General features: G+C 38.9%; 1 protein-coding gene across 2 annotated transcripts; it reads right to left on the bottom strand.

Annotated features, from left to right (window-relative positions):
* Positions 1–949: 949 nt before the first annotated feature.
* Positions 950–18,102, bottom strand: LOC139984199 (cysteine-rich motor neuron 1 protein-like). 2 transcript variants are annotated; one of them, XM_071997993.1, is made up of 4 exons: positions 16,810–18,102; positions 4,315–4,506; positions 3,358–3,549; positions 950–1,352 (listed from the first exon to the last, which is right to left on the bottom strand). In XM_071997993.1, exons 2-4 carry the CDS (start codon positions 4,484–4,486, stop codon positions 1,324–1,326), a joined length of 393 nt encoding a protein of 130 aa, XP_071854094.1. In that variant the 5' UTR covers positions 4,487–4,506; positions 16,810–18,102; the 3' UTR covers positions 950–1,323. The 2 variants fall into 2 exon arrangements, with proteins under 2 accessions (XP_071854094.1, XP_071854093.1); XM_071997992.1 differs by lacking the exon at positions 16,810–18,102 and adding an exon at positions 6,801–7,136.
* Positions 18,103–18,200: the final 98 nt, after the last annotated feature.

Raw genomic sequence — 18,200 nt, 5'->3', positions numbered from 1 at the left:
AAAAGATGGGTGAATAAATGAAAGTGGGCCATTACCAGACAACAGTCGAGTTTGAGTTTTCAGAAATGGAATTATTTAGTTCTTATTATGAAAGCACCAGATGGATAGCTGAGGAGACTCAAGTTGACTAAGATTCCACGCACCCCCACCCCACCCCCCGTACATTGGATCAGAAGTGTCATTGGATGTGTCTGTGTGCCGTGGGGGGGGGGGGTGAGAGGGGCAAGCCTGATTGAGCCGTGCAGGTTATTTACGATTGGAAGCGTGCTTCTTTTTCTACCTTAATCTCGAAATCTACTTAATTTATTTATGACGTCACTGTTTTGGTGTCAGCTTTCTGGTAGATTATGAATGACCCATCGGTCACAATAGTAGTTGTGAGATAGATTTTGTTTTCATAATTTACTTTCAAGAGTGCAGGCATGGCGCAGAGAAGATACGTTATCCGATGGTGCCATTTCAGAATAGACCCTTACGGACCAACGACGTTGGTTACCGCACGTGGCGTATGTATGCTAATACCAACCATGGAGGGGGGGGTGGTGGGAGTTGTAGGCGTATGTAGTTACACATGTGCCTTCGTCAGACAATTGTTAGCGATAATTTAACTGGTATTTCGACGGAAATCAGGTCAACCCCCTCCCCCCCCCCTTTTTGACTTCCGCACCGACGCAACCTAATCGATCACATACGTGTTTTTTCTTGAGGAGAGGAAGGCAGAGGGAAAACTTGGTCATAGTATCAACATCTCTATAAGGCCAAAGGTGATCCCTAGATTCGTCTCCCACAGTTTGAATAAATTACACTAGAAATCCTAGATATGTAAAGGGGTTAAAATTGCATGTACTGAGACATTTTCCCGCTGTTATAAAATGATATGTTTCGAATAAAGAAAATGATTAAAAAAAAAACACTGAACCGTGCAATAATCAGTAAGAGAAACATAAACTTGTGATGCTGCAATTTATTTTTTAAGATTCGTTGATTCAAAATATCAAACTCTGAAGAAAAGTAACGCAAAGTTTTCCATAACAAAAAACCTGACGTAGTTTAACAGTACAAATTGTACACTTGTAACTTTCTGACATAATATCATGAACCAAACACATCTGACAAGATCGCTTATATCAGAGCTTTTTAATTAAGCGACTTTGCGTAGTAGGTGATAGAACAGTTGATCTCAGCAGTCCAGTTCCCAAGAGCTGTGACTGGATAAACGGTTTATAGGCGTACTCCATGCCAAAGGTAGTCACGTGACACTGTAATAACAGGTCCTCTTTCTAATGAACAAATGAACCGTGTCAGTGTTCGTATCCGTTTCAGCTAAATCAGTCTATCTACCCGTTTAGCAGCTGCAGAGCATAAAAAAATATTACATAACTCAAACAATATATACAACAATTTTAATATAATAATATTTAATTATAATTACATAATATATATATATATATATATATATATATATATATAGGCCATGGACGCTGATTGTATGTCCAGAGGTTCGAAACCGGTAAGGAAGGTGGTAATTTCACTTTAGGCGTTTGACACCTGTATCGAACAATACTAGTTCTGTTTTTGGTGACATATTTTGCCTTAATCTAGAGATCAAACATGATGCTAACCAACTCGAAAGTCATTTGTGATTCCTAAAGCTGGATCTCGAAAGAGATACTTTGAACAGACTATGTTAATGGAATGGAGGTAAACGACAAAGGCAAATGAATATATATAAATGAAAACGTAATGAGAAGGAAAATCCAGAACAGTGAAAAAACTTCCAACCTCCACCGAGATTCGAACCCGGGCCTCCCGCTTTGTATGCGGACACCCTAACCAACTAGGCCATGGACACTGATTGTATGTCCAGAGGTTCAAAACCGGTAAGGAAGGTCGTAATTTCACTGTAGGCGTTTTACACTTGTATCGAACAATACTAGTTCTGTTTTTGGTGACATATTTTGCCTTACTCTAGAGATCAAACATGATGCTAACCAACTCGAAAATCATTTGTGATTCCTAAAGCCGGATTTTATTCCATAATTATTCCATAACGGAGGTGGAAAACCCCATCTCACAATATCTTGTTCCTAAATTTGATTATATTCAAAACCTTATGAACTGTCTGTAGGTAAGATACTTTTTAAGAAAAAGTCGCCCAGGAGAGGACCTGGGCACGAAAACCAAACTACCGAACGACTGATCCACTCCCAACCCCAGTCCCCTTGCATCGGGACTGTGACTGTGTGCTCATCGTCAGGTGTGCATCACCATTCCCCTCGAAAGGGAACAGATATACTACACATGATCTTAGCCAAAAGGCTATGTACATATATTTGTTTGGGTGTACTTACTGTGCTGTTGTGACGTCATCGCTGTCTGACGCAAGTATGGAGTGACTGATGCAACTTACAAAATGACGGTTTATGATATGAACCAACATAAGTCGTAGAAGTACAACCCACCTCATTTTGCGCACGTGTCATATTTTCCTTGAAAATAGATACTGATGTTTTCAGTTGAGCCTAATTAATAATACATCCGTAAAATATTTTGGGAGATATCCTAGTGCCGTTCACTTTCTCTTTGCATGTTTTTCTTGATATATATTGTTTTCAAGATTCAACGTTTTCAGCGTTGACGCTGAATCTACTACCATCATTAGGTCATGATAAAGAGGATTAATATTTTAGACTCAGAATGAACAAACCCCAGTCTCCATGACAGAAAATTATCATTGTGTAAACAAAAAGGAAAAACACAACAAATGAAAGAACACGTGACTCGATGATGTCATACTTAGACTTGATCAAGTCGCCAGTCTTGTTTGTGATGAAATATTAAATCTGTGATATCTCTCAAACGGATACGATATTCACACAGATGTATTATTAATTTCGCACAGATTTGATGATGACGTCACCTCCTCAGTCCAGGACGAATCTCTCAATTTCATTCTCATAATCCGGGCACAGGAAGAACTAAAAAACGACAGTTGTACGTACCAGATATTTATGGTATTTTGAACGTGTCAACAAAAGATTACAATAGTACATTGTTCTTTCTTGTTTTTGCTTGTTATCTTGTTTATATGTGTGTATGTGTTTGCTCTTGTTGTTGTTGTTGTAGTACTGCAGGGAAGACGTCACTGCTTTAGTGATAAGCTAAGTTAGCTACTTAACTGACGATTCTTCACTGCCTAAAATATTAGTTTCTGAAGAGAACATCAAAATGTTATCGAAACACTACTTACAGATTGATATTATTATTTTTTTCGGGAAAATCTCAGAATTATCATAAAAGTATAACCTATATGTATAAAGCTGTACGTTAAGAAAGATATGAGAGATGTTTAGTCACCTTTAGGACAGACTGGGCAGCATTTTCCTTCAACAGCAACGGGATTATCGCACTTGTATGGCGGACAAGATCTAACCACACAAGAGGCTATGCCCCCATCGCAGTAACAGTCAGTACATGGATTGAGAGTGAAACTTTCACCATTGTCGTATCGTATGCCTCTCCAATTACAGAAACCTTTCTCATTCGGTTCTGAAAAACAAAACAACCACACCGAAAAATGGAAAATTCACATGAATGAATGAATGAGATAATATAATAATGAACGGGCGGGTTGGTGGACGGATGAGCGGTTGTGTGTACAGATGGGTGGGTGACACGAAGGACGGACGGGGTAATGGACGGACGCGAATCGGTGGATGCACGGATGGGTGTCGATAGATGTAAGAATGAATGGATGGATAAATAAACGGGTTGACGGATGAATGGGTGTGGACGGATGGACTGCATGTATGGGTGGGGCGATGGTCCATTTATAGGTGGGTGTTCCAGTATATACACGAACAGATGGTCGGGTGAGTGGATGGACTGGTGAATGGATGAAGACGGATAAATGCATGAAATATGGATGGGATTGACGGCTGGATAATGAGTGGGTACATTGAAATAACGTACGGATGGATGGCTGGAAGCTTGTGGGGATATCAAAGGAGGGATAGACAAGTTTCCTTATCGGCTCTTTTATAGCAACCTTCATACACCAGGACCAATGTGTTATTATTGACGCTACAATTTCAACACTAAAATTATTCAGACCCAGTCGACCGCATTTTTAATATGGTATCACTCATGGAAAGTGAGACATTTACCCAGCTTAACAGGCTAACGATACGACCTTAACGGGTGGCGGATGGCATAGTGCAGGAGCTGTGAGGGGAAAGGTTAGAGAGGGGGAGACCCAAGTTAAATAAATGTCAGATACATTTATAGCATATAGACGTTCCCAGGAATACTTACTAACAGCCTTGCCATCGCATTTAGCGCAGCATTGATCAGGGGCTACAGCGGATTCCTGTCCGTCACATGTTGGACATGTTCTTATGGTGCATTCACTGTGTAAATCTGTACAGCTACAATCCGCACATGGGTGTGGGCTCCAAACCTCACCTGGTAAATAGACATCCGCCATATAAAAACATGGTCGCCTTCCTGTTGATAGTAAGAAAAAAATAAACTAATTACGCTTATTTATTACTCTTTTTACTCTCAGTTAACCTTCGTGTCTTCCTCTGTCTCTCTCTGTCCTCCCTCTAGGAATATTATAGGACCAGGAGAGAACCAGGGGAGGACCAGGGGAGGACCAGGAGGGGGGGGGAGGGGTATGTATCAGCTCCTGTTTTTCACCCCTCAACTTCTTTTGTAACCAAGGATGCACTTTACGTATCATTCAGCTGAATGGATATTGTGAATCAACGAAACGAGTATCAGGCAATCAAATGATACGATTCATAATCCCTGAAGTATCTTGGAGATAATACTATTGGATTACTAGTGCACATCCAATAGTCTCAATGTAGTTACCGTGAACGAATGATCAATCTTAACGCTTACATGACCTGTTGCGCACCTTCAGAATAATAATTCTTCTGAAGGAAGGGTAGAGGGAAGGGGGGGGGGGGTGGGGAGGAGAAGGAACAACACACACGCAGCCGATTTTCCCTCCAATCCCCTCCCCGCACTTTTGTTTAGAATCTTTCTACGTGGCATTACGATCAGAACTTTAAAACAAAATTAATGTCTTTCAAACTGACGCAATCAGTAGATAATTAGGACAGCTATTGGAAGACAACAGGCTTTAACCCGAATCGTTATATGTAAATTAGGTTTAAATGAGCTGTTGCGCATCTTCAAAATAATAATTCTTCTGAAAGAGGGGGGAAAGGGGGTAAGGAGAAGGAACAACACATACCCAGCGGATTTTACCCTCCAACCCCCTCCCCGCACTTTTGCAATCAGCAGATAATTAGGACAGTTATGGGAAGAGAACAGACTTTAACCATATAACGAATCGTTATATGTAAATTAGGTTAAGTATAAAATCATATTTTGTTATGCAACTATATTGTAAACATAGAAAAGAAATGTTGGCAAGCGTTTGAAATGTTTTAAACTTTCTGAAAGTGTAAGCGCATCCTTTGTACAACATTAATGCAACTGAAATAATAGTAACTTCTCACTACTTTTTCAATTAGCGAAATTAAATAAGAGCGTTAAAATAACTATGAAAAAGGGAAAGAAATTGGAGATACATTTCGATTATTTTCATTCATAAATTTGTTCTTAAAACTATACAGTTTGTTCACTTAGTCAAAGCTGCCTCTCACTGGTTACATGAGACACGTTTTGCTTTTTTTTATTGGCCATTCATAGCAACTTGAGTTTTTCCGTGTGTATATAACAAATGAGATTTTGATAACAAAAGCTCAGCACAGTTCTCTAAAGGCCTAAATAGTTATAAAGTTGCCTCGATTTTCGCACTACAATTACTTCCATTCATGAACTACAAAATCAACAGTCTATATCATGAAATATATCTGTTTTGAGACATTTTCAGTTTTGATGCAAGAAATTCTGGCCTGATTCTCTACGAAGAAAGGTTTACTCATCTCCGCAAAATAGGAAGAGTCATCGCATATGACGGTACATCGATCATAAAACGGATAAAAAATATTGATACAGGCAATTACGGTATACAAAGTTTCCAATGTTATTTCCCAATTTGCAGATTATGTTTTACCGTTATTTAGTGTTATTGAGCACGGGCGACATTTTAGACAAATATTTAAGAACACTTTAAATATGTTTAAAATTAAAACCTCCCTAACAGAATTTCCGGTGAAAAAAATAAAAAAATGTAACTGTCCAGTTTTACGCAAAGTTATATTATTTTCGGTTAACCGAAACCATGACGACGTCAGATCATATTCAACAACCTACCTACGACCATGTGATTTTACAAATGAGAATCCGCCATATTTCCCCAAAGTTTTTTTTATAGGCGGGGGAGGGGGTGGGGGTTGTACTTATATCTTATCATTGCACTGAGGTTAATGAACTGTACTAAATGGTTGTCATCTCCGAGAAAACGTCCAATGTCACATTAATAACCAAGATAAAAATACGCTAAATGATAAATTGTCGTAAATTAATATCAGCTTTCTTAGAACGTGAAATACTATACTCAAAAACAATTTTAATAGAAAAATTCACTTAAGTTCGTACTTGAAGGAAATTGCCATTGTAGCTGTTGCTAAAGCAATAACAATAATCAATAATAATAACCATCATCTTAATAATAATAATAATCATCATCATAATTATAAAAATAATCATCATATTAATAATCATATTAATAATAATTTTTAATAATAATAATAAATAATAATAAAATTAATCATCATCTTAATAATCATAATAATAATAAAATTATCAAGTAAACTTACTGGCTCCAGACGCAACCCCTATCAGAGAAACAGCACACACGAGCAGCAGTAGGCGAAACATTTTCGATGACAACTTCAAACACAAAACTCAAAAATCTTCTGGAAAAGCAAACTTTTCTGACAAATTTGAATGGAAGGCACTACTATTTATAAGAATAATGGCCGTCACAAGGATAATTGTGACTGCAGGCCGGAGTTATGTGTCATCCTGACACAAGAATACTTCATCTCTAGAGAACACGGTCGACCGAGTACAGCGTTGTCGCTTTATTCTCTTGTCTTTTTGGGGGGACTAACGGACCGTTTAACTCATGATTTAACTTGGCGACAGTCATCGATCATATACTTATAGGGCTAAATAGCGGCCGAAGTTCCTTCATTAAGTTGTTTTAAGCTGACATCTATGAAATGAAAGGTTTTCTCCACTTCTTGTTGACCACTGAACCATCTTTTCTGTGTTCCGTATGGCTTCTTTCTACTAGTTTTCAAACACTGTTTTTTCTTGTTCCTTTTTGGTTCTTTTTTTTTTGGTTCACAGCTCCATTCGAGATCTCTTTCGCAACAAAAGACACATAAAATTTGTCATAACGTTATATATATATATATATATATATATATATATATATATATATATATATATATATATATATATATGTATATGTATATATATATATATATATATATATATATATATATATATATATATATATATATATATATATATAAAAGGTTGAACAGCTAATCTGTAAAATAAACACTAGCCGCCTCCCGCCCCCCCGGCCACATTAACATACTAAGGCAACGAAAGGTTGCAACCCCCTCCCCCACCCCTCCCCCATTATAAAGATTTGCAGACACGACCAAGAAAACAGGAAGTTGGTATGTCTCGTCACCTGACAGTGTTCACAGAGGCCTCTTCAGTTTGGGGTCCTTTAAGCCACTCTCCTCATCTGCCTATTTTATGATCTGGCACCGACCCTTGCCTCCCATTTAGCAGCTCCCAGTTTGTAAATGTATTCATATGATTATTACACGTACTACATACTTAACTTATCCCAGCCTGTCCGGCCTCTTCCTTGCTGAACTTCAACACCTTCAAACCCATAATACAACCAGTTCCTCTTTCCTGGCACCCACACCCCTCCCCACACTCTATTGTCACAGTTTTCAAAGTCTCTCCTAACCCCTCTATCCTACCCCCACTCCCCACCCCTCTCCCCAGCTCCTTCCTTCCTGCCAAACTCAGCCATCTCCACAAATACTCTCTTACATAGTCAGGTCTAGTTGATATAAGGACTAGAACATTCGAAAGTCTTTATACGACTCTTGGGAAACAAGCGTTCACCAACCACCAACCACCATTGATCATCCGTTATTAATGTTACTTTATTTCGACTGTCAAGTTATTTAAACAGTTAAAATACACCCTCTTTCATATCTGCCGCATTTTACAAAGCACAACCAAGACAATATGTTTCTTATTTTCATAGAAGCAGTTCTGCAATTCAGATAAAAAAACAAGGAAAGAAATCCAATAACAAAATACCAAACAATGAAAACACTTTTCTATGAAAAAAAATATCTCATTGCTAATTTATTAATAACGATGACATCGAACAAACTAATCGAACCAACGCACGAAATAACCACCGAAGAAAAAGAATAAACTATCTATCGTTTTATTTTGAAATTTTTGTCATGAAAGAAGCTGATGTACAATGAATAGGAATTGAAAGAGAACGAAGGTGAGAGGTAGGGGGAGGGGTGGGGGTTAATCTCTCGGCCAGGATCTAGGGGGAGGGCAGATGAAATATTGGATAAAGAAGCATTTATTTCTCATTTTTCATAAGACACTGAAGGAAACTTGCAGAGTACAGATGGTGACAGGACTACAGAATTTTTTCGTCAGAGGGCGTGACCTAGCATTGAACACCTCTGAGTTTAGATACCGAAGATAAAACTAATCCTTTCTCTTTTGTTGACACTGCTCAGAGACTTAAAAAGTTGACGACACCTACAGTTTTATTGAACACGGTCTATAAAAGTTATTACAGAGAACGTGCCGAGTGAAAGACGATACGAACATGTGTCAAGGTTTATGTGTTTAGTATTCACAGGTTGAAGTGAACTGCAGGCTTCAGTAATTCCTTACATTATCCATGTCACAATGGCCTCACCACACACACCTGTTTCGGAGTGTTTCCCCTTATTGACCGGGCGGGCCGAGGGGCTGCGGTTCTCCGGAACGCCCCTGTGTTCATGCATGTTCGTCGGACATGTTTTTTTTTTTTTTTGGGGGGGGGGGGGTGTGACACTGATTTCAGTAAGTTTTTAATGATAACAGTAGAAATTCCATATATATATAATGCAGGTCAGTAAGTACCATGGCGATTGTCAAATTTGCTTTCGAAAAATAAAGAAAAAGGACCAAATATGTTAATTATATTGTTATTGTTATTTGATTATTGTTTCTTTTTTCATGCGATAAACATTAATACGAAAGGTCTCTTGGCATCACTGACACTTCAGAATAAAATAAATTACTCTGTAATTAACCTGACGGTGCATGGTTGAAGAAAATTGAGGAATTTCTCTGTTCTTTATTAATTGGAACCTGTTTTAGTTTTGGACTCGGTTTTGGTTTTGTGTAAACGTACCGAGAACTATTACAATCTGCCAGTGATCCCCTTTGGCATATATTTAAATATTGATTACTTGTATGACGTCATAACTAAGATGAGATGAGTGAATAAATGACAAGGCGCCATTACCAGGCAACAGTTGAGTTTGAGATTTCAGAAATGGAATTATTTAGTTCTTATCATGAAAGCACCAGATGGATAGCTGAGGAGACTCAAGTTGACTAAGGTTCCACGCATCCCCACCCCACCCCCCGTACATTGGATCAGAAGGGTCATTGGATGTGTCTGTGTGTCGGGGGGCGGGGCGTAGAGGGGCAAGCCTGATTGAGCCGTGCAGGTTATTTTCGGATTGGAAGCGTTCTTCTTTCTCTACTTTAATCTCGAAATCTACTTATTTTATTTATGACGTCACTGTTTTGGGGTCAGCGTACTGGTAGATTAAGAATGACCCATCGGTCACAATAGTACTATCGTGAGATTTTGTTTTCATAATTTACTTTCAAGAGTGCAGGCATGGCGCAGAGAAGATACGTTATCCGATGGTGCCATTTCAGAATAGACCATTACGGACCAACGACGTTGGTTGCCGAATATGGCGTATGTATGCTAATACAAACCATGGAGGGGGAATGGTGGGAGTTGTAGGCGTATGTAGTTACATTTGTGCCTTCGTCAGACAATTGTTAGCGATAAATTAACAACTGGTAATTCGACGGAAACCAGGTCAACCCCCCCCCCCACCTACCCCTCTTGGCTCCCGCACCGACGCAACCCAATCGATCACATACGTGCTTTTTCTTGAGGAGAGGAAGGCAGAGGGAAAACTTGGTCATGGTATCAACATCTCTAGAAGGCCAAAGGTGATCCCTCGATTCGTCTCCCACAGTTTGAATAAGTTACACTAAAAATCCCCGATATGTAAAGGGGTTAAAATTGCATGTACTGAGACATTTTCCCGCTGTTATAAAATGATATATTTAGAATAAAAAAAAAGATTAAAAAAAAACACTGAACCGTGCAATAATCAGTAAGAGAAACATAAATTTGTGATGCTGCAATTTATTCTATAAGATTCGTTGATTCAAAATATCAAACTTGGAAGAAAAAGTAACGCAAAGTCTTCCATAACAAAAAAACCTGACGTAGTTTAATTAATAGTACAAATTGTACAAATTGTACACTTGTAACTTTCTGACATAATATCATGAGCCAACACATCTGACAGGATCGCTTATATCAGAGCTATTTAATTAAGAGACTTTGCGTAGTAGGTGATAGAACAGTTTGATCTCAGCAGTCCAGTTCCCAAGAGCTGTGACTGGAAAAACGGTTTATAGGCGTACTCCATGCCAAAGGTAGTCACGTGACACTGTAATAACAGGTCCTCTTTCTAATGAACAAATGAACCGTGTCAGTTTTCGTATCCGTCTCAGTTAAATCTTGACCGTTTAGCAGCTGCAGAGCATAAAATTTTTTTTTTTTTTAAATATAACATAACTCAACAATATATACAACAATTTTTATATAATAATAATATTTAATTATAATCATACAATATATATATATATATATATATATATATATATATATATATATATATATATAAGATTACAATAGTCCATTGTTTCTTTCTTGTTTTTGCTTGTTATCTTGCTCATATGTGTGTATGTGTGCTCTTGTTGTTCATGTAGTGCAGAGATGACATCACTGCTTTCGTGATAAACTTAGTAAGCTACTTAACTGACCATTTTTTACTGCATAAAAAATATTAATGTCTGAAGAGAACATCAAAACGTTATCGAAACACAACTTATATTGATATTAGATTTTTATTGTCTCGAAAATCTCAGAATTATCATAAAAGTATAACCTATATATATGAAGCTGTACGTTTAGAAAGATTTGAGTTTAGTCACCTTTAGGACAGACTGGGCAGCATTTTCCTTCAACAGCAACGGGATTATCGCACTTGTATGGCGGGCAAGATCTAACCACACAAGAGGCTAAGCCCCCATCACAGTAACAGTCGGTACAGGGATTGAGAAAGAAACTCTCTCCATTATCGTATCGTTTGCCTCTCCAATTACAGAAACCTTTCTCATTCGGTTCTGAAAAACAAAACAACCACACCAAAAAATGGAAAATTCACATGAATGAATGAGATCATAAAATAATGAACGGGCGGATTGGTGGACGGATGAGCGGATGTGTGAATAGATGGGTGGGTGGCACGAAGGATGGACGGGGTAATGGACGGACGCGAATGGGTGGATGCACCGATGGGTGTCGATAGAAGAAAGAACGGATGGATGGATAAATAAACGGGTTGGATGAATGGACCATGGGCGTGTGGGTAGATGGAATGAGACATATAAAGCGGGAGGCCCGGGTTCGAATCTCGGTGGAGGCTGGAAGTTTTTTTCACTGTTCTTGATGTTCCAAATCATATGTATGTATATATATATATATATGTATATGTATATATATATATATATATATATATATATATATATATATATATATATATATATATATATATATATATATATATATATATATATATATATATATATATATTGTTACGTTGGAATGCGACAGGTCTCGATAACTAATTTTTAACGAGACACAAGCCTGGGTTCGTTTCCGTAAGGAACACAGACAAATTGACGAGTCTAGAGAATTTGAATGAGAACGTAAACTATATTGAACAATGGAATCTGAACCAACAACAACAAACGGTAATTACAAATATACAGAAAATTACTCACAAACTTAACAAGATAGGATACTCTTTAAAACACGCTGGTCTCTTCCAACGGCGATATCCCTCAGCGGCCACGACCTCGATGACGACGATTCTCGGTCCGTTGTACCGCGAAATTCACTGGTCCTCGACGAAGTTTCTCGCGATCCCAGAAACAGCAGTCACCTTCTTTCCGGCGATGCTCCAAAATAGAAGACGGACTTCCAGCCACAATCGAGTGAAGCACAAGTCGAACTTCTCGCCGACTAAATATTACCAGAGTCAGTCCAAATCAGCTTTATAGCCACCAATTCCTGGCGTAACGAACTTCCTTAACGGAGACAGAAATTCTTCACCTTCTCCGAAATAAAGACTGAAAAACTGTATTTTCACAGCAAAGTCCTCTTCAAACTTCTGAATGGAAGTGTAGAATCAATCTTGGTATCGATATCTCAATCCTTCAGAAAGTACTGGCAGTTGAGCACTGACGATATATAGTAGAATGGTATAATCTGTGTCGTCGCTTGTATTCGTTCAGAAACTGAGAAACTCTCCGATCTGGGCGGGTTTTTATACGATTCGCCATGTCAAGAATCATCTAGATCTTTCTCGATACACTTGACCCAGTTTCTCTATTCTTGGAAGTCCTTTGCATATCTCGCGAACGTTCCAGAGAATCCATGAAGATGCCGTGCACAGCTTACACGCGATTCCACGTAAACCGACGTTAACCCGAGACCAGCGTGTCATCATAAGGAATATACCAGAACAATCGTGTATTATAACATTCTGACACGGTAACCCGACCTAATTTCTCAAATACTGATTTATCACGTAGGCAATTTTAAAGACTTTCTATATAATAACATTAGGTTTCTCACTAGCAGTAACTAGCGTTAGGCTGCAATGGGCCCTCGTAACAAAATATATATATATATATATATATATATATATCATAGGCGTATCCAGGATTTTCTAACCCGGGGGCGCGAATGACTATCTAAGCGGAGCGCCACCATCGGTTGGCGCGCAGCGTACAAGAAAATTTCTGGTTTTGATACCACCCTGCGGATCACCGGAAATGGCACTTCTCGGGCTTGAAAATAACCAACCAGATGTACACTTTTTGCCTTAGAACCAAGTATTTCCCAATAGTTTTTTTTTCATCCATAACCTTTTTGAAGATTGTCACCAGTCACAAAACATGTTCGACCTCATTGCATCTCCCGTGGATCATTGCTTTTGTAGGTGATTCTACGTCGCGGCACACAATATCCGTCAGCCCCACTTTTCAAGGTTTTAAGCCCATTATTTGTTCAGAATTTGAAAATTCACGTTTCTCGTGACTAAACTCACCTCAAAACATACCCATAAAGTTGCACAAAATTTCATCTATGAAAAACAATATAGAAAAACCTCCTTTAACCCCTAACAGACCGGTCAAAATTGCACGAGAGTGATGAAGAATGTTGGTCAGAAATTTTCGAAAGTTCAGACACATTATAAAACTTCGTTGAAGGAAATGACAAAAATAGCAGATATTTCCGAAACCGAACACTACACACATAGGCGTAGGAGGGGTGGGGGTCTGCAGCCCCTAATTCGCCATTACTAATGTAAAAGAGAGTTTTGACATAATTGGACCTCCATGCTTTTTCTCCATCTACATAAGACATTTCGTCGTTTACATTAGCATCCCCCGGTATACTGCGCAACTTTCACGGACCGTACGGTACACGATGGCATGCGATATAATAACCGATGCTTAGTATTAGTAGCAGTAAGTTGAGTCTCGTCTATCCGACATGCTCATTGATTAACCTCCGCCACGAATCACGATCTTGCGCAAGGTTTATTGCTTCCTCGAAATTGTTAATATTAATGTCCTTAAATTGCGACTTTAACCGATGCTTGCTTATATTATATTGACATTAACATGTTGAACGCACGCGGAGCGCGCGAAAAGTTTTGGCTATTTTTTTCGGGCAAGTCGGACAATTTTGAGGCTGTTCATCCTGGAACGCCATTTTCATGCTCACTGATATGTGATATCAACTGTTTGTTTTACAAATTCGAACAGGCGCGTAGCGAGGAATTTGCCAAGGGAGGGGCGAAGCCTGTAGGCAAATTATCTAAGCGTAGCGCCACCATAAGTTGGCGCGAAGCGTACAAGAAAATTTGCCCGAAAATGCCTCCCAGATCGCTGGAAATGGCACTACCCAGGACCATTTGTTGGCGCGAAGCGTACAAGCAAATTTTGGCCGAAAATGTCTCCCAGATCGCTGGAAATGACACTTCCCAGGCCTTGTAAGTTGCATCTAAGCACTTTCTATTTTGAAATTACTAGCGATATCATAAAAAATAATGCTGAAGGGGGGGGGGGGGCGGTCGCCCCCTTCCCGAAATGCGTCATGTTCCCCGACGACATATATATATATATATATATTATATTACGATTTTCATTTATATATATTCATTTGCCTTTGTCGTTTACCTCCATTGCATTAACATAAAGTCTGTTCAAAGTATCTCTTTCGAGATCCGGCTTTAGGAATCACAAATGATTTTCGAGTTGGTCAGCATCATGTTTGATCTCTAGAGTAAGGCAAAATATGTCACCAAAAACAGAACTAGTATTGTTCGATACAGGCGACAAACGCCTACAGTGGAATTACGACCTTCCTTACCGGTTTCGAACCTCTAAACATACAATCAGCGTCCATAGCCTAGTGGTTAGGGTGTCCGCGTACAGAGCGGAAGGCCCGTGGTTCGAATCCCGGTGGAGGCTGAAAGTTTTTTCACTGTTCTTGATTTTCCAACTCATTACGATTTTCATTTATATATATATACATATAGATACGACCTTAACGGGTGGCATAGTGCAGTAGCTGCGAGGCGACAGTTAAGAGAGGGGGAGACCCAAGTTAAATAAATGTCAGATACATTTATAGTATATAGACGTTCCCAGGAATACTTACGGACAGCCTTGTCATCGCATTTAGCGCAGCATTGATCAGGGGCTACAGCGGATTCCTGTCCGTCACAGGTTGGGCATGTTCTTATGGTGCATTCACTGTGTAAATCTGCACAGGTACATTTCGCACATGGTGTGGGCTCCAAACCTCACCTGGTAGATAGACATCCTCCATATAAAAACATGGTCGCTTCACTGTTGATAGTAAGAAAAAAATAAACTTATTACGCTTATTTATTACTCTCATTGCTCGCAGTTAACCTTCATGTCTTCCTCTGTCACTCTCTGTTCTTCCTCTAGTAATATTATAGGACCAGGAGAGGACCAGAGGGGAGGGGGGGGGGGTATGTACCAGCTCCTGTTTTTCACCCCTCAACTACTTCTGTAACCAAGGATGCACTTTACGATATATGTTGTATCTTTCAGCTGCATGGATATTGTGCATCAACCAAACGAGTATCGGGCAATCAAATAATCAATTCATAATCTTGAAGTATCTTGTAGAATATACAATTAAAGTTGAGCTATTGGATACTAGTGCACATCCAGTAGTCTCAATGTAGTTACCGTGAACGAATGATCAATTTTAATGCTTAAATGGCCTGTTGCGCATCTTCAAAATAATAATTCTTCTGAAGGAGGGGGAGAGGGTGCAAGGAGAAGGAACAACACATACCCAGACGATTTTCCCTCCAACCCCCTCCCTGCAACTTTTGTTTAGAATCTTTCTACGTGGCATTGTTGGATATCTTTCAATCTGATGCAATCAGTAGATAATTAGGACAGTTATTGGAAGACAACAGGCTTTAACCCGAATCGTTATATGTAAATTAGGTTAAGTATAAAATCACTTATAAACAGGCAAGTACGGGATACAGAGTTCCCAATGTTAATTCCCAATTTGCAGGTTATGTTCTCTCGTTATTTAGTGTTATTCGGCACGGGCGACATTTTAGACAAATATTTAAGAACACTTTAAATGTTTAAAATTAAAACCTCCCTAACAGAATTTCCGGTGAAAAAAGAAATAAAATAACTGGCCAGTTTTTCGCAAAGTAATATTATTTTCGGTTAACCGAAACCATGACGACGTCAGATCATATTCAACAACTTACCTACGACCAAGTGATTTTACAAATGAGAATACGCCGTATTTCCCAAAAGTATTTTTTTTTTTGGAGTGGCGGGATTGAGAGGGGGCGGGGGAGGGGGTGTACTTATATCTTATCCATGCACAGAGGTTAATTAACTGTACTAAAAGGTTGTCATCCCCGAGCAAACGTCCAATGTCACATAAACAACCAAGATAAAAATACGCTAAATGATAAAGAATTGTCGTAAATCAATACAAGCTTTCTTAGAACGTGAAATACTACCTGAACACAATTTCAATAGAAAGTTTCTAAATTGCCATCGTAGCTGTTGCTAAAACAATAATAATAATAAATAGTAATAACCATCATGTTAATAATAATTATCATAAAAAAATTCATCATATTAATAATAACAATAATAATTTTAATAATAAAAAATAATAAAATTAATCACAATCTTAATAATAATAATAGTAATAATAATAATCATATTAATAATAATAAAAATAATAATAATAATAATAATAATAATAATAAAATTATCTAGAAAACTTACTGGCTCCAGAAGCAACCCCTATCAGAGAAACAGCACACACGAGCAGCAGTAGGCGAAACGTTTTCGATGACAACTTCAAACACAAAAATCTTCTGGAAAAGCAAACTTTTCTGACAAATTTGAATGGAAGGCACTACTATTTATAAGAATAATGTCCTTCACAAGGAAAATTGTGACAAGCTGGAGTTATGTGTCATCCTGACTACATGAATACTTCCAGTGGCGTAGGAAGGTACTTTTGAGTGGGGGGGGGGCTGAAGACTGATGGCCGGCCTGGGGGAGGGGTCTAAGGGGAGGGGGTGTCCCCCTCCCCTTTGGAATTTTTTGCATTTCCAGGTAGCCTCAGATGCAATTTGGTGCAATATAGCACACTTCAACACCCACTCCATTTTGTAAACTTAATTTTGTATTTTCACCAGGCCTTAGATGCAATTTGGTGCTCCAAATGAGTTTTTTTTTCTCATTTGGAAATGAAAAAGGGGTTTTCTGACTTGCGAAGTGGGGGGGCGGAATGATACTTCCGCCCCTCCACATTTTTCACTGGGGGGGCTGGCGCCCCCCAGCCCCCCCGGTTCCTACGCCCTTGAATACTTCATCCATAGAGAACTGGGTCGACAGAGTACAGCGTTGTTGGTTTTTCTTTCTCTTGTCTATTTTCGGGGACTAACGAACCTTAAAATCATGTAGTCATCGATCATATACTTATAGGGCTACATAGCAGACGAAGTTCCTTCATTAAGTTGTTTGAAGGTAAGATCTTTTAATTAACAGGTGTTCTACACTTTTTGCCGACCATTGAACCTTACCTTTTCTGTGTTCCGTATGGCTTCTTTCTACTAGTTTTCAAACCACTTTTTTTTTCTTTTGGGGGGGGGGGGTTCACAGCTCCATTCGAGATCTCTTTCGCAACAAAAGACACATACAATTGTCATAACGTTATATAAAACGCTCAGCAGCTTAGCAATAAAAAACCAAAACCCCTCCACTCGCCCCCTCCACTCGGGGGGGTTAATCTCTCGGTCAGGATCAAATAGGGGGGAGGGCAGATGAAATATTGGATAAAGAATCATTTCTTCTCAGAGTGAAAGACGATACGAACATGTGTCAAGGTTTATGTGTTTAGTATTCACAGGTTGAGGTGAACTCCGCCCCCCTGACTGTATGGACGCTCCTCCACTGCTTGGACCAGTTGGTAGAAATTCAGCACCGCCTGGTCAGTTATTACATAATGAATCTTTGTTTTATACTTGCCTACCAAGTCTAAATTAAAACAAACACCTATAGTTTCAGTACATCCACAAAAGTATTACGAACAAAGTTAAAAACCAACGAAAGAGGCATCTCGTAGCCTCTTAACCTTCAACTATCACCGGCAGCTTCACCACACTAGT

Source organism: Apostichopus japonicus, chromosome 17 (genome assembly GCF_037975245.1).
Source record: "Apostichopus japonicus isolate 1M-3 chromosome 17, ASM3797524v1, whole genome shotgun sequence".
NCBI lineage: Eukaryota > Metazoa > Echinodermata > Holothuroidea > Aspidochirotida > Stichopodidae > Apostichopus > Apostichopus japonicus.
This window is presented reverse-complemented; position numbering and strand designations above follow the sequence as displayed.